Source organism: Gekko japonicus, unplaced genomic scaffold (assembly GCF_001447785.1).
Source record: "Gekko japonicus isolate JY-2015 unplaced genomic scaffold, Gekko_japonicus_V1.1 scaffold154, whole genome shotgun sequence".
NCBI lineage: Eukaryota > Metazoa > Chordata > Lepidosauria > Squamata > Gekkonidae > Gekko > Gekko japonicus.
The window spans coordinates 288,730-311,798 of record NW_015172008.1 but is presented as its reverse complement, the minus strand read 5'-3'; the positions used below and the strand labels follow the sequence as shown (position 1 = coordinate 311,798).

The 23,069-nt window shown below is 41.1% G+C and overlaps 1 protein-coding gene across 1 annotated transcript in view; it reads left to right on the top strand.

Annotated features, from left to right (window-relative positions):
- Positions 1-908: 908 nt before the first annotated feature.
- Positions 909-23,069, top strand: part of CALCR (calcitonin receptor) — a 96,891-nt gene continuing 74,730 nt past the window's right edge. The window contains exons 1-3 of the mRNA XM_015420206.1: positions 909-953; positions 7,975-8,128; positions 16,817-16,927. Coding sequence (XP_015275692.1) covers positions 909-953; positions 7,975-8,128; positions 16,817-16,927 — 310 coding nt within the window. The remainder of the gene's footprint in view (positions 954-7,974; positions 8,129-16,816; positions 16,928-23,069) is intronic.

Below are 23,069 nucleotides of genomic sequence, written 5' to 3'. Positions count from 1 at the left end.
CTATTAGAATCTGAGCAACATGTTGTTTTGTAAAGAGAGCAAGCCAACCTTATTTTGTGCTTGAGCAAGATGTTTTCTGCACAATCGGGTCTCCCCGCTCCTGCATTTGTATTCCTCCGCCTCTTTCGGTCATTACCGCAGTGGTATTTTCATTCTGAGGTGCAAAAATGAAGTTTGTCCTCTCTTGCTGTGCAGCATCAGACTTCCCTGTTTCCAGGAATTCCCTAGCTGTGCCACAAAAGGGAGCAAACTGCGTTTTTGCTCCTTGGACTGAAAAATACCTCTGCAGAAACTAAAGAAGCCATGGAGGAATACAGATGCAGGAGTGAGGAGACCCATTTGTGCGAAAAACATCCAGTTTGAACAGTGATCTTTAAATGGGGCCATATGCTTCCCCACCTCCTGGGGGCTATCTAGAAATTTTGGAGAACTTTTGAAGGCAACCACTTACTAATATCCAACAATATAAATGAGCTGGTTTATGGTCATCAGGCATAAGGGTCTCATAAAACGTATGCCTAAGACCTGTATATTATATGCATATATCATAAATGCAACTTGATAAAAGTTTTTTCATTCTGGCTAAGGGAGGGAACATTGGATAATAATATTGCATCCTCAGAAAGATGAGGTAGATTACAGGTTAAGAACCACTGAGTTAGAACTCCCTTCCACTGTAATAGGCTACTTATCTTTTTATGTTACTGGCTATTTTATGTATCACAAAAGAAAATCATTTGTGGTGGTATATTAACTCTTTTGTATGTACACACATGTGGAATGTTTTTGACCACAAATGAAGAGTTGGATAATCTCCAGATTGACAGTGGATAAATTAGAACTAATATTGCTTTTCTTCAATTCCCAGTAGGTTCAGAAAAGAAATATTGCTCTACAAAGGATCTATAATGGACAAAGAAGGCAATGGCTTCTTACTAATTATTCTACTAATTGTAAGTAAAAAGGACAAACTAGCCACCAAAAGCACTGCTAAGTGCACCATAAGACTTAACTGAAAGGTTGAGATGTGTATTCATGTACAATTTATTAATGATATTCTGATACTACATCAAGGGATTGGGGCTCTTATACACATGCACACTGGGGCTTTTATATACATATTTGTTTGTTTGTTTACAAAATCTATATCCCACCTTTCTGTACTTACAAGGACTGCCAAGATGGCTAACAATTTAAAACATACATGATAAAATAATTATAAAACCATTAAAATAAACCCCCTTCCCAAACATACCTTGTTAGAACAACTTCTAAAAGAGCTAAAAAAACAGAGTTAAAATATGTACAAAACATAAAATATTGGTTAGGAAGGAGGGATCATTGAGGGAAAACCAAGTGAAACAAAGAAGTCATCACCCACTGTTGGAAGATGGCAACATAAGGGAACAGACAAAACTCCCTGAGGAAAGAATTCCCAAGCTTTGGTGCCATGACCGAGACAGCCCTTTCCTGGGTTGCCATCCGCCTAATATCAGAAGGCAGAAGCACCCAAGGCAAGGTTAGTTGTTCAGGGTCATAAGTGAATAGGTGGGCCTTCAGGTATGTTGGTCCTAAACCATATAGGGCTTTGAAGGTCAAGACCAGCATCTTGAATTTTTCCTAGAAAGTTTTTTGGAGCCAGTGTAGATGAGCCAAGACTGGAGTGATGTGGTCAGTTGTGTGCACTTCTGGAACTCACAGTTGGATACCCTCAGATGTAGCATCTAAAAATTTCTTATGAAATGAAGAAATCAAACATCTTTTGAATTTTTTAAATTTTGGTCTGAACATTTGTTACTGTGGACACTATTTAAAAGTCTTCAACAATGTCTAGGTTAACCACGCACCAACTTTATGATATTTGAATACAGTGAAGATTGATTAAGTAATGATTGGGTGATTTATGTTTACCAGCATTTGGAAAATCAGAATTTTTATAGCCGCATGTCTGCTGTTTTGTTGTGGTAAAATACTATAAACCACAATTTGATGTTTTTCAGTTGCCTGTTGCTGAAACTAACTGATCCTATTTTAAATGGAATGATGATCTTTTTTAAAAAAACAACCAGAATTATATGAATTTTGGAGGATTCAGCTTACTATGCAGCACTTATAATAGTGTCGCATTTGTAGATATAACTTTGTCCATTTTAAAATATTGACCATCATTCTTGTAGGCTAATAATTGTTTCTCAACAAGTTTCTGCTGACTTTTCCACATGTGTTGGGACTACACAGGTTTTGAAAACTACTTTATTTGTCAATTGCATTTGGAGGGGGAATTTTTGTAAGCATAGTTGACAATGATTGATGACAGAGCTGGGTTACACATTGTAGATGTCTCTGAAATGGGTATGTTTGTGGGCAGTTTTCCATACCCTTCCAGCAGTAGTCATTAACATCACTCATTGCATGAATGTTGACACCATGTTGTGAATTTGCCTTTTGGTTTTTGTCATCTGGAGTCTTGGCTACAGAAATTGTGAATTTTCTGGTTCCTTTTTTGCTGTTCAGTTATGGGTTATTTGAAAGTGTCTAATAACAGTCAAAATTAAGTGAAAATTGCTTCTAATTAGACTACATTTAACACCATTTAGGTATCAAAAAGGTCATCAGTCAAAGACATCTACTATTTTATTCTGTATTAATGTACTTCTTATAGCATTTGCGTAATGCGTGATGGCTTGGTGGTCGTATGTAAGACGTCATTTACTTGTACTTTTAGGAGTGACATCATATGTACGGCTGCTAAACTGCCACATGGGACATCAGTTATTCAGTTCTCTTCTGAAGGATTATTACTGGCCCCTTTTTACCACATGACAACTTGATTACAAAGCTGTGAATTACTAATTTCTCTTGAATAAAAATACTGATTTCTTTTGAATAAAAATACTTTATTTTCTTTGTGTATGGTATTCCACTTTCCTACATCTGGTAAAAGCAACCTGGTCCTTCTTTTTAAAAATATTGCCCTGGGTAATGGTTGTTTTGACAATATATTGTGAAAGTGAATGTAATGCTCAGTGTTAGCCAGGATCCCAAAGAATGGTGTAAGTAGGTCCAAACCTTTAAGGCACCTTTGGGCTGGTAGTTCTCAAATAGTGCCTCCCCCGACTCATGGCATACTGAGCTGAGGAGGAAAGCAGTTTGCAGTGTGGCATGGGGGGGGATTTGTCCAACGTTTTCTTTCAGTGTCAAAAACAACAAAGGCCATACCCCTGCTCTTAGGTGCCTCTAAAGTAGCTCTTTGGTTCCTGGACAATAATAACAGTAGGTTATTTGCATCCTGATCTAAGTGAATACGATTTTTAAAAAATCTCTTCTAGCCAAAATGTTCTTGTTAATTGCAACTATTCATGTAATTTTGCAATATTTATTACTTTTCTTACACTAATGCCATATGCTTGTTGTGCGTAATATAGAAAATATACTGAACAAATGATTGCATTCATTTCTAGAGCTGGGGATGCAGCCCTCTGTATTTAGCTTACCACTCAGTTTCTTCATGATGTAGCTGAGGAACTTCACATTCAGTCCAGTCTTCACTAATTCCACTGAATATTTAGAAAACAAATTGTCATTTGGTAATAGTGTGGAAAAGTGAATACAGAAGATGTTAGGATGCACGTTTTGAGCAAGCTCTTTCTTGCCGTAGCCCAAGCAAATGCCGGGAGGCATGGGGTTTCAATCCGACAGGTGGGGCCTGGTGATCTCCCAGAATTACAACTGATTTCCTGACTACAGAGATCAGTTCCCCTGGAGGGAGTGGCTGCTTTGGAGGGTGGACTCTATAGAATTATACCCCACTGAGGTCTCTCCCATCCCCAAACCTCACCCTCCCCAAGCCCCACCCTCCCCAGGCTCCACCCCCAAATCTCCAGGAATTTCCCAAACCAGAATTGGCAACTCTAGATCTCAAACTGTCAATAAAGAATAATGAAAAAGCCATAATAAAGGGTGCCATGTATCTCAACTCATTCTAGTAAAACAAATTATCAAAATGGATGAAACCTGGGATATATTGACCTGCATATGTTTCCGTGGACTTTGAATCTATTTCACGAAGGAATTAGATGTAAGACTTGAACTGCAAATCAATGAATTTGATTTTGTTTCACTGTTTAACCCATGAATACATAAGGATAAGACATAACGGCATAAGAAAGGGATTCTTGTGGGGGGATAGAGGTTGTTATTTAAGTCTGCAGATGTTCATGTTTCCTTTTTGTACAACATCTGTTTAAATCATCAAATACGTTTGTAAAACTGCAGAGGCAAGGCAAATGGCTTTTAAAAGAGAGAGATAATCTTACTTCCAGAACCCCTCACAAGAGGCTAAACCCACGATTTAGCCAAGACTAATGTAGCAAAAGGGAAATGTTTTAACAGAGTCACCTGCTCGTGTTCTCAGGGTAAAGAGCAATAGTGATGAGTGCCCAGAGTCAAAAAGTAAACATTAAAATGAACAGATATTTCAGAGTTTGCCTTTAAAGCACATTTGTGATTACAACCTTGGACCACTGCCATTGGGGAAGCACATCAATTTTTATAAACATTTTAAACTAAAAATTCAGAAGAGAAGAAGCAGATCCATGGATATGTTGCTTTGCATGTGTAGATCTGCTTCTTCAGGACGTTTGGTACAAACAGGTCAGCAGCGAATGACTGTGCTGCTAAATGAAGATGTGCTGCAAAACTCATGTTGCTAGCCTCAAGGTGGGGCCTGAAGTTCTCCTGGAATTACAACTTATCTCTAGACTAAAGAAATCAGCTCCCCTGGGGAAAAAATGGTATCTTTGGAGGGTAGACTCTATGGCATTACATCCCTACTGAGTTCCCTCCCAGGCTCTGCCTCCAGCAATTTCCCAACCCTGAGTTTGCCGCTGTATGCAAAACTCTGGTATGGTCACAGTATCCTGCTAGGGTTACAAACTTCAGCGTAGGCCCTCAGGTTCTCCCAGAATTACAGCTGATCTCCAGACATAGCTACCTTGGAGGAAATAGCAGCTTCGGTGGGTGGGCTCTGTGGCATCACATCCTCACTGAGCTACCTATATGCCCCAAACTCTACTCTCCCCAGATACCACTCCCAAATATCTAGGGATCTGCCAAGCAACCCTATGGCCTGCTCCTTGCAATGGAGAAAGCAGCACAACATCCTAGTAATAGCACAATATTTCATAACATATACCAGTGAAAAATATAAAAATGCAGCACTAACACATAACAGTAGCAATTCAAATAGTATTCTGTCCTATAGCACCGTATTATTGGAAGGTTTTATTGTGATTTTAAATGTTCTATTTATTGTATGTTGTATTATATTTTGCACTTGGCTTTGCCGCATGTGAGCCGCCCTGAGCCTTTGGGAGGGCAGGATATAAATCAAACTAATAAATAATAAATAATAGCAACCAGTGTGGGATAGTTGGTTAAACCATTGGACTAGGATCTGGGAGACCCAGGTTCAAATTGCCACTCTGCCGTGGAAGCCTACTGGGTGGCCTTGGGCCAGTCACACGCTCTTAACCAGTGCTCCCTCTAAACTGTGGAGTCTTGTGAGCAAAAAATCTACTGTGTGAGCTACTGGAATTAAAGTTGTGAATAAGTGATTTGGCCACTGCATAAATTAGTTTGCTCCAGAGCCATCCTTCCTGAGTGAAGACAAAAATGTGCAAGCCGGAGGCTAAAAAACTGTGAGCTAGCTCACACTAACTCAGCTTAGAGGGAACACTGCTCTTAACCTAATTTATGTCACAGGGTTGTTATGAGGAGGAAAATAGAGAAGAATGATGTCAACTGCTTTGGGTCCTCATTGGGGAGAAAGGCAGGGTATTAATTAAGTAAATACATACATAGGCCTTGTTCATACGAGCCCATTTGGGACGGGAGCGGGACGGAACAGGGGCGGAGCAAACGGACGCGATCCCACCTCAACATCTGGGGAGCGTGCCGTCTCCGTCCCTGATCCGGCCCAAATGGCGATACCCCGCTGCAAAAACGAACCACCTATCTAGGTGGTTGCAGCCGTCTGGAGCGCCCCAAGCCGGCCGTGGGATCGGCGGCGCGTCCTTGTGCCGCCGCATCCCAGCCCCCGGCCGTACTGCGCATGCTCGGGCATGCGCAGTTCAGCAGCCTCCCCCTCCCATCGGGCTCGTCCTCCCCGGCGTGTGCTCTTGCCGGGGAGAAGAGGCGCTGCGGCCAGGGGATCCGTGGGATCCCGCCGCAGCGTCTCAACGATGGAGCGGCTCTATTAGCCGCGCTTTTGCCTCGTGGTTTCCCTGCCGTGTGGCAGGGGCCATAAATAAGATAACAAACAGTAGCTCAGACTATGCTACTTGCTTGCTGGTCTTAGGGAATTAGAGTTTCAAAAGTGTAGGTTTCCTGGTTTCCATTCTAGAACTTTTAGCACGCACACACCAAAAGCTGGAATACAGCCAATGAGGCAGACCCTCACATTTGCTGCTGGCCTAGTTTATTTATTTATGCTATTTATGGTCCACCTTTCTCACAGAGACTAAAGGTAGACTACATAATGTAAGTACAGTCAATAGGATTAGGAGACTTCTAATGAAGTAAAAGGACTAGGACTGCAGGGGAAAAAACAAGGCATAAATCTTAAACATGAATGCAGTGAGACCAAGATAAAAAAACATATAGCGACAGATAATGTATCCACAGTCCTGTTCTATCTATCAATACATCTTCCTGGATCATTCTCTTACAATGCAGCTGTATTCCTTTATAAAAATGCCCTCCTGAACAGTTCTGTATTTCAGAGTTTACGGAAAGCCAGAAGTTTGGGAGCTTTCCTGACCTTTTTTGTGAAAACTCAGGAGGGCTTGGCACTCCTGCTGCCTGAACTCTTAATTAATGCAGTCCTCAGTTGGTGGACCACATCCGGTCCACTGTGGCTGCTAACTAGCCCACAGAGACACTGCCTCTTCTACACTTTCGCTCTGTTCCCAGTGACTATTTCGAGTGTTCCTGTGTATTCACAGTATAGTAAGAAAACAAGGTGGTTGGGCCTACAGCAGGTGCACTGTGGTGGTGAGGACCAATGAGGTGTCAAATCCCAGGGACAGGACTTGCCCACTCTGTAGTTTACATGAGTCACAGTGCCCTGATGAACAATAGCACTTCTGAAGTACAACACACGTTGTGCAGCTATATTACAAGAACAGAAACAAAAAATTCAGTTCCCACAATAGGTTGCCAATGTCACTAAGTCTCAGAGTTTAAATCCCTGCTGAGTAACACACTTATATACACTGTCATGTGGAGTTCCATTCTGGCACTGTTCCCTCACCATCCCGATATGGAAACTGACAGTTTAGCTAGCACAGTCATTGTTGCTGAGGGAATACCTAAAGATGACAATAAAACAAGGCAGAGATCTAGGAAATCCTTTCCCCCCCACCCTACTGGCACACTCAAGGTGGGTTTTTATTTTCTTTTTTCTTTCAAGCTGCAGCTCAACAGGAAAAAAAAAATCTGTTCACAGATGCCCTCACATTATGAGTTTATGGCTAGAAGTTCACACAGAGTTACTACTGATCAGCTTCCCTCCAACCATAGAGGTCTAGCCCAGAGTTCCCACGCAGGTTGTTCTGATATGAGTGGATATTGAAGCCATGGCCCCTGATGGATGGTTACCATAGGGAAGCACAAGAGATGCTCCTGTGGGTAATCAAAGTCAGCAACCCTTGGCAATGTCTTTTTTAATCTTGTACAGACCAATCCCTTCACAACAGGTTCCTTTAGAACAGTCAAAATACATTTTGCTAGCAGAAACACAAACACACACACACACACATACAAACCCAATTACATTTCCATAGCAACACTGTGCATATGTGTGGATAAAAAGGTCTTTGAAGTAAGAACGATGGGTATCTGTGACTCTCATGTGTTTGAGTCTGTTCTCCTGCTTTTCCTGACAGACATTAACAAGTTTTCCTCTTTGCACAGAGAATGGCTCCAAGTCTTTCTTCTGCTGTCAATGATACTGACCCCACACTAGAACCTATAGCAACTGAAAATCCAGCAATCCGCCAGAAGATAGTTGATTCCCAGTTCAAATGCTACGAGAGGATGAACAGAGAGCTGCCTTATGCACAAAAAGGTAAAAGTAGAACAAAAGACTTTGAAATAACTTTGGGATTCATCAAGGTTACAGGAAGAAATTAGAATTAATGTAAAGGCAGAAATCACAAGGGAAATTCTGCACTAAGGTTTTGCAATGGTTTTCCTTACAGCAGTCTTGTGAGCAAAAAAAAAGTATAAATCTGACAACCTTGCTGGATACATTTGCAGTAAACAGTTACAGTCTTCTAACTCCACTGAGTTCAAGGGGTTTAGGAGGGTGTAACTGTCTAGGATTGCACAGTTGGTGAGGCCAACATTTTTCATTATGGATTTGTCTGCTAATAAATGATCCTGAAACTTTTCCCAGGTGTTTGGTTGAACTGTGCCTTCTCTTTTGCCTACTGCATTTGAAGGATTTTTAAAAATTTCTGCTTGCACAATAAACAGTGTTTATTATTGAATTAAAGCTTCAGTGCTGCAGTTTGTAGGCTGATTAGCTGCTTTTAATGGTTTCTAACTCCTGCTCTAATGTGTTTTTATGCTACTGGTTTTGTGTGGCTTTTATTGTTTAACAGCATACTATAGGACACAGGTATTTTAAACAGACAAAACTTGTGGAAACTACATGTGATTATTTTTCAAACGCTCCTATATAAAAAGTTATTATGAGGGATAAAGGAGGAACTACGCACAAGAGCTCTTAAAAAACACGGCCTTTGGGCAGTATACTGTCAAATATCCCAGAAGGTGGCTTTCAGTCCTCCTATAAATCTTGTGCTTCCATCACTGCACTGAAATTCCTATCAAAACCTGAAATGGTCCCTTTGCCATAAGGGAGATTTAGTCTGAGAGCCAGCAGCAATCTCGTGGAAATTTAAAGGTTAACCATTTTCATTCCAGCATAAATCTTTGGGGACCACAGTCTACTTCATCAGGAGCTCTAGTCCATGAAAGCTTATGCTGCGATAAAAATGTGATGGCTTTAAGGTGTCGCAAGACTCCTGTATTATTCCATCTATTGGCCTCCCCTGCTGAACTTTCCATCTTCGAATGGCCCATCAGGTGAAGACCAGTGTGAGGTAACTCACAGTTTTTAGCCTCCAGCTCACATTTTTTTCTTAGCTCAGGAAGGATGGCTCCAGAGCAAACTAATTTATGCAGTAGCCAAATCGCTCGCTCACAACTTTAGTGCCAGTAGCTCACAAAGTAGAATTTTTGCTCACAAGACTCCACAGCTTGGAGGGAGCATTGGTGAAGACCCATAGTCTGGTCTATGGCTGAGTGGCTCCAGTTTTTGTGACTACCATACCAAACTGCCGTGTCATCTGTCTTATTTATAGCTTTGTTTTAATCTGTTCTAACTATTTATTGTGGAAGATTTATTATGAATTGTTTTAATTCGTATTATGAAATGTTTTAACTTCCGTTGTCATCTGCTCTGTGCCTGCTCGCAGGGAGGGCAGAATATAAGCCTAAATAAATAAATGTGTTCCTCTGTGACAGACTACCATGGCTATCCTTTCAGAACTTGCCATTCTAAAGTACTTTTTTGTTGAATAGGTTTTAATAAAGAATGAATTCTTTGTATCTGAAAGTCATTGTTTCGTTCCATACATCCTGTCACGGCTCAGGTGGGGTGTCACCTGACGCTGCCACCACTCTGTATTTAGGATCACTTGAGAAGGCCCAGAGCACCCTCCCAAGACCTTCAGACTTCTAGCCGAAATGAGCGTGAGGACCAGGCAGAGTGAACAATGAAAATGGTTTATTTTATTGGAGGTCAAACAAACAAGGTGCAGGAATAAAAACAGTAAGTGGGTGAAAAGAAAAGAAATCAAATGCCCTAACGCATCTAAATATACTGTTCCTAGCTCACTATCTCAAGTGGCCTTAGACTACTCACCCTTCCCTCAGGATGAGGGTTTCTTCCCCACAGCAGCCTCTCTTATGGCTCTGTTCCCTGGGAGGAAAAACAGCTTTTCCTCTTGTATCAGTTCTTATATACCCCAGACCTCTTCTTCCTATTGGTCAAGATCAGCACCAAAACTTCCCAAGGCCTTCTGGGGTTTGTAGGCCCAGCCTCCCCTACTGTTAGCCAGGCTCCCTGGGCCTGGTAGGCCTCTGATGGCACATCCCAGATCATGACACATCCTTTCTGTGTTCAGTTCAAAGGACTGTTTCTTACCTTTAAGGCCCTGGGCCTGGCTTGGGGCCAGGATTCCTGAAGGACTGCCTGCTCCTGTACTGGCCAGCTAGACAGTTAGGGCTGCCAAGTCCCCCCGGGGGGCGGGGAAACCCCCGCCCCAGAGGCCCGTTCCCCGCCGCCGGCATATTGGGCCCCGGGGGGGAACCCCACCTAGGCGTGCGCGTCACCAGGAAATGATGTTATGACGCTGGGCATGCCGGCGGGTTGGGCCACAACCATCTGAGGGGGAAACTCTATGTTTCCCCCTTGGATGGTTGTGGCCCCACCCCCAGCATGCCTGGTGTCATAACGTCACTTCCTGGTGATGTGCGTGCGGCGCGCGCGCATAGGATGCCAGGCAGGAGTCCCCCACTCCCGACGATTTTCGACTTGGCAACCCAATAGACAGTTAAGATTCTCTTCCCATAGCCAGAAGACATGTTGACGTCCTAAACTATGTCAACTTTAAGAGGCCCCATGGCATTAACAACAACAACAAAATAGTAGTTTAGTAATTTTAATATTTAGTAATTTTAATATTTTTTATTTAGAGCCTCCCCAAACTAACACATGTTTATATGTCATGTAGTGCATGTAGACAATAATTTGACCATAGAGGAAGGCCTTGGTCCTTTTTAATATGGTTCAAGGTTATCAACCTAGAGATATTGAATTGTTGGTCCTGTTTTATTGGTTCAAGGCTCTTCACCTAGAGATATTGAATTGTTATATGTTATATGATTCAGGATTTCTTAGTTCAAATATTCACAACTTCAAGGGTGGAATGGGCCTATGTTTTTAAATTAGAGTTTTAGTATACTTTGGCTGTGTCCAGACAAGCAGCTAATCCTCACATGACCAGACATCCCCGGGGGAATCGCCTTACCGTGCGCTGTGGATTGTCTAGACAGCACCCACTGAAGGAGGCACACACGGTGGGTTTTTTTTTAAAAAAAACTTTTTGCGCATGCACATGGGCGTGATATTGCGGCCTTGTTTATCCACGCATGCGCAAAATCAAGATTTTTTTTTTAATGGCACCCATTCGGGATGGTCTGACCATCCCGAAAGGGCATCATTTTTTATTTGCTCGCTGGAACGATCAGACGGGGGCAAGTCCACGATTGGCCCGTTGGAACTGAAAACTCCAGATTTTAACTAGTACCTTTTTAGTACGGCACCAAAGCATGGCAAAACAGGATGCTCATGGAAGACGGACATTTCCAAGATGTTGATGTCTAGACATTACATTTAAATCCATGAGGCACTCGTGCCTCGCGCGGATCTAAAGAGCCATCTGAACGCACCCTTTGTAATAAATACATATATTTTGTTTCATTTATTTCTTATAATTTTCTCTCACCAAACCTTTGGGTACCCAACAACAATGCCATAGATTCCACCCTCCAAAGCAGCCATTTTCTCCAGGGAACTAATTCTGTTGTCTGGAGATTTTAATTCCAGGAAATCTCCAAACCCCACCTGGAGGATGGCAACGCTAGGTAATGGGGGGAAAGGGGAAAAATAATGCATGTGGAGTTGCTCATGTCTGTCTTGTTTTACATTGGGTCCTCAGCTACTGTGCATGCGGTGTTAGCATACCAATGATATGTAGCACAGCTGGGTACTGCTGTGGTGTGCTAAGAATGTACACATAGCAGATGATGGCCCACTTAACAAGGAGCTGAATAGTACAAGGATATACAGGAGAGTTCTTGCTTACCCACCTTATTTTTCAATCAGTCCTGGGAGGATTTCATTGGGGGAAAGGAGACAGAAAAAAATGAGTTTGATTATTTTATTGCAGCAGCCAATAATTTGGAATTACAAATAACAGTTTCAAATATGTGTGCAGAATAACACTGCAGAGCAACAAAATTAGTTTACTGTTTGCCATAAAGCAAGAATAATGGGCTGGTCCTGTTGATTTTCCTGGGGGGAGGAAATACGTTGTGTTGGAAAACACAGTGGGGGGGTTTCTCTCCATTTCACTGAATGGCCAAACATGATAGAATTAAACAAAAACCTGTATACCCTACACTGCTGAGTTTCAGAAATGCAGTCTGGTTCTCCTGCTTATCTCTGTCATTGATTGCACAAAGTGATTCTTTCAGCTTATACACATGCAGCCAAATCCTGGAAGAAAACAGTCAGAAAGAAAAATGATTTTGCCAGGGGAGGGTGTAATTGGATACCAGACAGAAATGCTGCCATGATTTGTTAATAATGGGACCAAGTATTTTACCTCATCCATCTTTATAAGGGAGGGGGAAATATATACATCCCACTTGGATCACAAGTGAAACAAAATGGACTTGGAATGTTTTCCAGTTTCCATTTTTAGCCAAGCATATCTTCTCACTTGTCAACACCCAGCACAAAGTTTCCATAGTCATTGTCATCTTTTAAAATCTTCCTGTGTCTGTAAATCTGATTACTATGCTTCTTTAAGAAATGTTTGCCATCCTTTTGGGGCAGAAGAAGAGCACTGAAAGGTCACTTCAGAGGGTTTTTTTTAGTTTTATTCTCTATTATATAAGTATGCAGTACAACAGCACAACCCCCCCCTCCCTAACCCCAGCACGCAAACAAACACACTGGAAATTACAGAAGTAAAGAACAAACAAAGGATATAACACTGAAAAGACAGTCGCTTCGTTTTCTATTCCTTTTTATCTTATTTAGTGTATTTTAAAAAACAAAGCGCCTAGGCCCACATGCCCAGCTGCACAGTTTTTTCTTCACTGCACAAATATGTGTCATTCTATATGAAAGAATAAACTCCAGCTCACTTCAAGTCTGGCTATCAAAACCAATGAGTGTTTCCTCCCAGATGACTATACAAAGGATAGCGAGTTCCTTAGGGTATGATCTAAAACACCCTTAAGAATTCATATGTGGCGAAATCCAAAGTCATAGTATTCACCAAAAGGGAAAAGGGGAAAATCTTCAAATGGGACGTAGCAGGTCCACCTATGGAACAGGTCAATCGAATTAAATATCTGGGAATCCACGATGAAGCATCTCTCACATGGAGAATACACTTGGATCTAGCAAGGAGCACAGCCTTGAGAGTAGGGAGGACAATTGTAAAAAACTTCATCAGGAAGTGAATGTGCCCCCTCGGCCTTAAAGGTATTTAATGCTAAGGTTCTAAACAAATTCCTGTATGATGTGGAAATTTGGATTCAGGCTGCTTCTGAAAAAATGGATTCCATCCAGTATGACTTTTTTCAGTGCTTATCGACTACTCCTAAACAATGTTCCCTCTAAGCTGTGGAGTCTGGTGAGCAAAAAATCTACTTTGTGAGCTATGGGCATTAAAGTTGTGAGCCAGCGCTTTGGCTTCTGCATTCATTAGTTTGCTCTGGAGCCACCCTTCCTGAGCGAACACAAAAATCTGTGAGCCGGAGGCTAAAAAACTGTGAGCTAGCTCACACCAACTCAGCTTAGAGGGAACACTGCAAATGTTCCTCAGGCATAGCACTGAGAGAGGAACTAGACAAATTATCAATGGAAGTTAGGGCTTGGATTAGCGCATTTCTCATCAAAGTAAAGTAAAGTAAAGGTTTTAAGGATACTTGGGCGTATCCAGGCAGATAAACATTATAGCCAATGGGATCAACTATTGGAAAAGAAATAAAATGCCTAGAAATAACAAATGATATATGATTAAGAATACAGAAACTAAAGACAATATAAGGAAGTTGGATGTTACAATACATCTATTAGGGCGCACAGGGTATGTTCAACACTCCATTTGGGAATTGCCCTCCCAATGTAACTGTTGAAATATTTTTACCAGTTGACAATCCCAAAACTAGGAAGAGCTTTTACTCTGGCAAGAATGAACGTTCTTCCCTTGGTGGTTTTGAAGGGCAGATATAATAAGAGTATCGCACTCTAATAGAACATGCAAATGCTCTTATAATAAAATCAAAACCATCAAACGTATGATTATCGAGTGCCCTATATTAAATGGGTTGAGGGCTAATTTAGTCACCCCTTTACTTAAAGATACAGAATTGCTAAATGTGCAAGCCCAGGTGGCTTGGTTTACTATTGGATACAAATGATTGTGTCACCCTCTCAGTGGCAAAATTCATAGGTGCAATAACCAAATATAAAAAAAATAATACTAAGTACAGTCTTTTAAAATATTTTGGGTCCTAATTTCTGCTTAAGGTGATAGCTGTATGAGCAGTACTAGACAGACAGACAGACAGATAATTTTGTAGACCTAGGCTTGCTGCATACAGCTGTTTCCAGTAACAGAAAGGTGTAAAGTAAAGGTAAAGGTTCCCTTGCTCGAAAGCCAGTCGAATCCGACTCTAGGGTTGCGGTGCTCATCTCCGTTTCAAAGCCGAAGAGCCAGCGCTGTCCGAAGACGTTTCCGTGGTCATGTGGCCGGCATTACTAAACACCAAGGCGCACGGAATGCTGTTACCTTCCCACCAAAGTGGTACCTATTTATCTACTTGCAATTTCTTGCTTTCGAACTGCTAGGTTGGCAGGAGCTGGAACTAGAGACAGGAGCTCAGTCCATCATGTGGCACCCGGGTCTTGAACTGCTGAACTACTGACCTTCCACAGCCTGCAGTTCAGCGTCTTAACCACTTGAGCCACCGCAGAAAGGTGTAGCAACTCCCAAAAACTAGGGCATAAAAGTGTTCCTGATTGCATTTGGGTGTGTAACTAAGGCATCTAAAGTCATATTCTCACATTCCTTTTTTTAAAAATATGGTAGAGTCACCATGAGGTGACTTGTACTAATTTTTTTCAGGACATGGGGGGGTTTCCTCCTTAATGTTTCTAACATGTTGAGATTTAGAAAAAAGATCTTAGACCTTGTGCAGTACACTTATGAGAAATTGTCACCTCATAAAAGTTGTTATAACAACCAGGGTAAAAAAATCGAAGAGAAGAACAAAAAAGGAAGAACAAGAGATCTTTTCCACAGGGGCCAAGAAATCAGGGGGAAATTTAAAACGATGTTAGGCATACTGAAAGATCGACACAGAAATATATTCACCAAACAGGACAAAATAAAGAAAAGAAGGGAACAATGTACTGAAGCGCTTTACAGAAGAGATGAAAAGATGACCGATTCCTTCCAAGAATAATCTTTTGAAGAAGAATGTGCAATTTTAGAAAGTGAAGTGAAAGCTGCACTCAAAGCAATTGGAAGAAACAGATCACCAAGAGTCGATGGGATAGCAATGGAGCTCTTCCAAAACACAGAAATGGAGTCCATCAAAATCTTAACAAGAATATGCTAACAGATATGGAAAACAAAACAATGGCCAACAGTATTCACCATTAGTATATATGGGTGCAACAGCTGGACAATGAAGAAAACTGAGAGGAAGAAAATTGATTTATTTGAAATGTGGCAATGAAGGACAGTTGTGTGGATACCATGGATCACCAGAAAGACAAATAAATGGGTTATATATCCAATCAAGCATGAGCTCTCCCTAGAAGCTATAGTGATGAAACTGAGGCTATTGTACTTTGACCACATTATGAGAAGGCAAAACTCACTGGAAAAGGAAGTAATGCTAACAAAAGTTGAAGGCAGCAGGAGCAGAGGAAGACCCAACGTGAGATGGATTGACTCAGTTAAGGAAGCCATGGTCCTCAGTCTGCAAGACCTGAGCAAGGCTGTTAATGACAGGATGTTTTGGCTGCTAATGATAGGACATTGCCATAAGTTGGAAGCAAGTTGACTGCACTAAACAAACACACATTTTGTACTAACTTTATGACAAAATGTGTGGCTGTTCTTTTCTCCCACATGTGGCTACCCAGTCCTTGTCCCCGTGCAGATGACTCATTCCAAGAGTGGATTCTTAGCAGTGATGGGATCAGCCTTCCATGAACAACCACCAATATTTTTCCATCTCCATGCCCAAGAGCAGGATTATGACCGTGGTGTGAATTTAGTCAAACCTTAAGCCACATTCAGTTTTTAGTTTGGGGCTATTATATAATGTAATTTCCAATTTAAAAATAGCAGAAGTGTTAATAATTTCTGTAAATGTGAATGTAAAGCACAGCCATTGCTGGTTCTCAAATTCTGGAACTTCTCTCCCCTGGGAGATTTGTCTGTTCCCTTCTGTTGCCTTCTTCTGCCGGGGGGTGAAGACTTTTTTATTATGTTTGGTGATCCCTCCTTTGTGAACAATGTTTTAATTTTTTTTAATGTCTTTGTGTGTATTTTAGCTCTGTTTTTAATTGTTTTAATATGTAGTTTTTGTGATGGTTGATTTTTTAAAAATTTAAATGTGATTTTTTTTATTATGTGTGTTTTAATTTGTTAGTCACCTTTGTGGCCCCTGGGAGGGCAGAGATATAAGTTTTGTAAATAAATACATTAGTGCAGCTGTCAACAGATTTAAAAAAATATGTCTTCTAAATGCGGTATTTCATTAGGTAAACCAACGAGAGGGATCATTTTTAATATAAAAGAACAAGGTAAGTCCCGCTATCCTCTCAAAACAAACCCCAGTAAAGTCTTGTACTTTTTGAATTTTCTAGGTCTGTTCTGTAACCGTACGTGGGATGGATGGCTCTGTTGGGATGACACACCTGCTGGAGAAGAAGCTGAGCAAAACTGCCCGGATTATTTTCCAGACTTTGATCCGACTGGTAGAGTATTTCTTCCCCCCCTAAATAGTCAGCGAATGTATTTAGAGTTTGAAAACGAAGGCAAAAATCACATATTTAAAAATAAAAGTTTTGCTATAACTTTTCAAGGGGCTTAAACCAATCTTACTTATTTATAGCATTTCTGAATCGCCTCTCCACCAACTAGACCCCCAAGAGGAATGCTTCTCTTAATAGCCTGTTGTCGCTCGACTTTATCCATGTGCTCCCTGAAGCCAAAGTAATAAAAATGGCAGGTTTTTAAATGTCTGCCTTCTTTTATAATCATTCCATTTTTAGACGTAGCAGCTGGTTCCATCCTGTGAAATGAATCTTGTTATTCCCAGGGTCTTCCTCTTGTATTTCATGCTTCGAGACAGCTTTACAAAGTTCCTGGAAGAACAGTAGCAAAAAAACAAGCATGCTTTATTAAGCCACAGAGGCTTTCTGCCCCTTATTGCTTCGTGCATTATTCATCAAAGTGCACGTATTATCTAAACAGATTGACAGATTGCAACCTTCAAAAAGATCATTGAAAATTGTGTGTGTATGTTGTGTGCAAAAAGAAATAAATCAGTAAACAGACAAAGTGGTCGACCAGATCTACCCTCATGTAGTTTAACTGCACAAAAGTTTTTGCATGTTATTTTAGTGCAGCTTCTGACTGGTTGAAACCGCAGTGTCTCTGGAGTCTCCCATGTTGTGAGTGTTATCAATACATGTGCACAAATTAAAATTAAACATTAGCTTAAAATTAAACATTAGCTTAACAGCTTGGGGGCTGGTAGGAATACAATAAGCCAGTGCAAAGTAAATCAAGGCTGTTGTACCTTTAATGGTTGCACAGAGCAAAGAATTTTGGCAACAAGTCAGAGGGACACTGAACCCACTGAAATCTACAAGATTCTGAAAGGTACATCCTTTTACCAAGTGGGAAAATTGTATTGCAAGCATTTTTCTGTTGCTGGGGACTACTTCAAACATTACACATTTATGTCCCAGGTATAATTATCATGAAGGAAATTGCTGTTCCTTGTATGATTTGTTTATCCATTTGTATCTCACCTTTATCCTCAACTGGGAACACACACACACAAATAAAATAAGAGGACAGCAATAAAAAAAACAACAGGAGAAAGAAGGGAGAAGGGCTTCTAATTGTGCTGGAGATTCCCCCCCCCCCCGTGCACACCTGCGGATCTTCCTGCTGGCTTTAGGCTATGACCCTCAAGCTATGTACTTGCACAAGAGAGAGACAAACACTCAGCCTGGATGTTCCGACCTGGCAACCATCTTTCCACAATTCCCCTTCCTTCTCATTTGCTTTGCCACATTTACGTGCTGTGGGGATCCATCATGAATCAGAGCATCACATTCCATATATACAATAATCAGAGCTTCACACATATGAAAGAGATGTATTCATTCCATATGACACGCAGAAATGGTGTGTGCAGTTTTCCACACCAAAATGCCATTTGTAAGAAATGCACAGTGTATGAAACAGCCCTGACCTGAAAAGGTGTGCAATTTTGTTGGAAACTGGTTGATAGGCAGAATAGTGCTGTTCAGGCATGCTTTCCCTCCATCCATCCATTTTGAAAGCAGCAGTGAACATTTTTGGTGATTGGAAAATGTAGTCCAGCGCTTGTGTCTGTCATCTTTCCTTTGTCCCATGTGATGCAGAGATGGAGTGGAAAACTGGAATGTAGAGATGTTTTAAAGATGTAACCGTATCAAAGCCTGAATATGAAGTGTACTTCTACCATAGACAGTTGCAGAAATGCTAACAGTTACAGTAGGATGTCATTGATGGAATGCTCTGTGTCACTGCCCGTAGGGATGGGGACCATCACTTAGGGTGAGGGAAAACTTTGCTCATGGAGTTCGATGGCTCAGCTGGGAACTGAGCTTCAAGGAGCCCAAGCACACCAGAATCACACACATTAGCTAGAAATAGCTAGTAAAAAAATAGCATCAGAACTTTCGTTAAAATATAATTCAAACTTGTTTGCATCGTGTCAGTTTTTCAGCTGCCAAAAATGGATCAATCAGTCTGGGTGTCCCAGATTAATTACAGATCCTAATCCATACAAGAAGGACACAGCAGATACTGACAGTCTCACAGTTTTTATGGCTCCAGACCTGAAAAATTGAATTATTGACATCACTGTGTCTTCCCTGAGACCTTAGGGAAGACCCTTCTGCAGGGTCTTCTCCAAAGACCAATTTACTCCCATTTTGGACAGCCAGTTAAAAACCAAATCCAACCTTAAAATCCATTCTAAAAATGAGTTTTCCATTATTCTTACAGAGTGACATTATTTGGCATTATCATCAAATGCCTACACGATATCTTGCATACACCTTCTTCTAGAAGTACCAAACGAGCTTTTAACAAAGTATGTCATTCAGGTTTGTTCTTTCTTTAAAAAAAATGCATTGTCAAGGTTTTCTTTCACTTTCTATTTTTTCATATTGTGGAGTCTGCATACTGGAGTCAAGGTACTTAACAATTATCAATAGTCATCACATTTCCCTCCATGCCCACCCATTCTTCTGCTTCCCTGAATCTTCTCCGCTTGGCGCTGTTCCCTTACCTCTCTGACCTGCTCATTAGCTTTCATTTCAACTGGAGTGCCTTCTCTGCAGGTCAGTTTATCAGGTTTCACTGGCGCACATCTCAGCTGCTGGGCATGTCAGTGTGAAGCGAGAAATGGACTTCACAGGTGACTGATCATCACTGTGAGGTTTAATCAGAAATGGAGAATCGGAAAACCTGGTAGTGACTGCAAGCCAGCTCCTGCTAATAGATGTGGCTGCCACTTGATGGTGGCTGCAAAACTGTGTAATGTACTACATTGTCTGGGCTAAACAGATGTTAGGCACTGATATGCCGACAATTGTCTTCAGTTCTGATTTGTTCCTGCTAAATGAAACGATCTAGGTTCTCAGATTGGTGTTTTCCTGTTTTGTGTCACTAAAAACATAATCAGTGCTCTAGGCAAGGCTTGCAAAGACAATCTGTTAGTAGATCCGGAGGCATTTTTACATATAGGTAGAGGGTAGTATACTGAGGAACTGAAATGTGAAAGAACAGGAGATTAGAGCATAGACTTGGATGTCTTCTGGACCACTTCCCAGTGCAGGAGGCCTTGGTTTCTTTGTCATGAAAGACAATGAAATCAAAGCCATGACTTAAGCATTATGAGAGGCTCCTTTAACAGAACTTTTCTAATGGTGTGCGCACAACCCATCAGGTTTTAGATTCTTGGCTTTAGAAACAGTATAATATTTTCCATTCAGACCTATAGTCATAGAACAGACTCACTTGAGAAGAGAGGCATTTTGGGTTCACATTGTTAAATCCGGGTCCCTTGAGGCCTTAATTACAGGCTAGATCTATCATCATTTGTGTAGGCTAACTGGAGCAATAACATTGTGTCCTCATTTATATTGAGTACGGTTAGAACATGTTCCTTTAAGTCGGTCATTTGAAGCTGTTCTCTAAGGCAAGCAGCTGTGTCTTGTTAATTCTTGTATACAGCCTGCCTATGTCGCTTCTCTTCTTCATGCTACATTCCACATTACTGGTCAACACAGAAAAGGTGTTATTAATCAGTCCTTACCTTGACTCATATTTGATACGGACTTTTATCTTGAGTATTATCATAGGAAAAAGTTGTCTTTGTAGCATATGACAATTTGTGTAGAGTTTTACAGTGCAAAGTTGTTTTTCAGGGCCGGTGTAAATTTTGTGTTGCCAAAATGAGACCAAAGGCTTAGACTTGTTTTTGTACGACAGAATACAATCATAGTTGGAAAAAACAACCTGTTTTTGTGTCTTAGTTATTTCTGTCTACTTCTATGCTTTTAGGATAAAGGAACTGAATGACTTTATAGCTGCTTGGTATTAGATTAATTAGATTCTTTTGTAATATCATTATATTGATAGTTCAGATTGTTAGAAAGTACTACTATGACCTCTGCAGCTATTATCTGTACCTTCATAAGTTACCATGAGGATACAGGGTCTTTTAGTTTAGGAATGTTTTGACAGGGTCTATATATAATATGAAGAAAATAATGTGAGAATATTGAAACAAGTGTGTAACTGTCATTCTTGTCATTCTTCTGTCTGTTGTGTTTTATTATTTATATATGCTTAATTGTAGGAAGATCATTGTTTTTACCATTTGTTATTTTGCATTGCTTGTAATATCAGTCAATAGCACACCAAGCATTTAAAAATACCCCTTGGCAATTTTACTCCTTTGTCACCTATCTTTATTATTCCAAGGTGTTATGTTATTTAGAACTACACATTCCAGATTCAGTTTGTTGTTGTTTTGTGTCCATTAGGTCTTGGCTATGCCTCTGTCTTGTCTTTTAGGACTTTCCTTCTTTTTAACTATAACTGTGCCAGGAAACCACCAGGTCTCAGTGTTCTACTGCTAAATATAAGATCAATGAATGGGGAAACTGCTGTTCAGGATTTAATCCTTGCTAAATTGACTACCCTGGTACATGTCTGAATCTGGCTGAATGAGGATGGAGGAGTGGGAGACTCCATTTGCCAGGTTTCTCACTACAACAGCAGCCAAGACACACTTGCCAGGGAAGGTGGTTTACCTTCTGTATCAGGATACTTTCTACCTACTGCTATTACTTCTTGGATCCATCTCTGTTGCTTGACAAGCAGATCATGGCTGGAGCCAGGAGTGAAAAACGTCCTTCTTAGGTTGGTTTTTTTTCATCTGCTTTTCCTGTAAAAGTCAGCCTTGGCCAGAATCCTACATACCTTTGAACCACTTGGCTTGATTACTGTAATTTGCTCTGAAGAAGATCCAGAAACTTCATTTGGTGTACAAGGGTTCTAGAGAGCCACTATAATAGTTAGAGTGTTGGACTAGGATTTGGCTGACCCAGGTTTGAATCCCAGTTCTGCCATGGAAGCTGTCAGGGGTGCTATTGGGCCAGACATTCTCAGCCTAGCCTATTTGATAAGGTTGTAGTTATGAAGATAAAATTGAGGAGGTGAGAACAATGTAAACTGGTTTGGGTCACCACTGGAGAAAAGTGGGGGTTAAATAATCTAAATAAGAGAAAAACATAACTTAGGAGAAGGGTGCCTGAGGTACTGTCTCCACCCACAAGAGCTTTTCTGTGGTGTCAGGTGAGCTGCTGGTGTCCAGTTCTACTTATTCACTGTAACAGAGGAGCCACATAGGACAGGACCTTCTGAGGATAATCCATTTTAGTGTTAGCAGTGGTTTTTTTTGTGACAGTACTGATACATTTATAGATTTCTATTTCATTAGTGTATTACTGCATTTCACTCTTAAAGAGGGGAACAGCCAGTAAGTAGCAGTCTGAGGACCATAGTGGGTGCATAGAGGTGGTACAAGAGGAGTCAGCTTTTAATTCTTTCTGTTTTATATACCCATAATATGGTCAAAGGTTACATGACTTTGGGGGGGGGGCACTCTAGGATTTACTAAAAGCTCTATGATTTAACCATAGAGCTTTTGCAAATCTTAGAGTGCCTGCCCTGGTGTTACGATGTCACACCTGGTTTTCTTTGGAAGTTATGTCACTCACTGGGATCATGCTGGTACACCTGTCCCCACCCCCGAATGTTCCTGGGGCTATAGACTGTGATCTGGCAACCATATCTACAATCCTAGAGCATCCCTTAAAACTGTCTTAGAACATCCATTCTAGTTAGAACATCCATTCTTTTCATGCAGTGCAGCCATTAAGGAAGAGACTGAAAGGGAAACTCTGGCTTGGGAAGTTCCTGAAGATTTTGGGGCAGTGCCTGGTGAGGGTGGAGTCGGAGGAGTGGAGGGAGCTCACTGAAGATGTGGTGCGATAGGGTCTGCACTCGACGCTGTAATTTCCTCCAGCAGCAGTGATCTTTGTAGTCTGGAGATCTTTTGGAATTCTGGGAGAACTCTGGATCTCACCTTGAGGTTGGGAAGTAGAAGTATTTCACCCTTTCCTCTCATTCCATTTGCTTCATGAAAATCACCTCCACCAAGTGGCTGTTTTTAGTGGCTGCACCATGCCTGTAGAACATCCTCTCAGGAGAGGTCAGGGAGACTTCTGCCCTTCTGGCAAGTCTGTCAAACAAAACTATCCC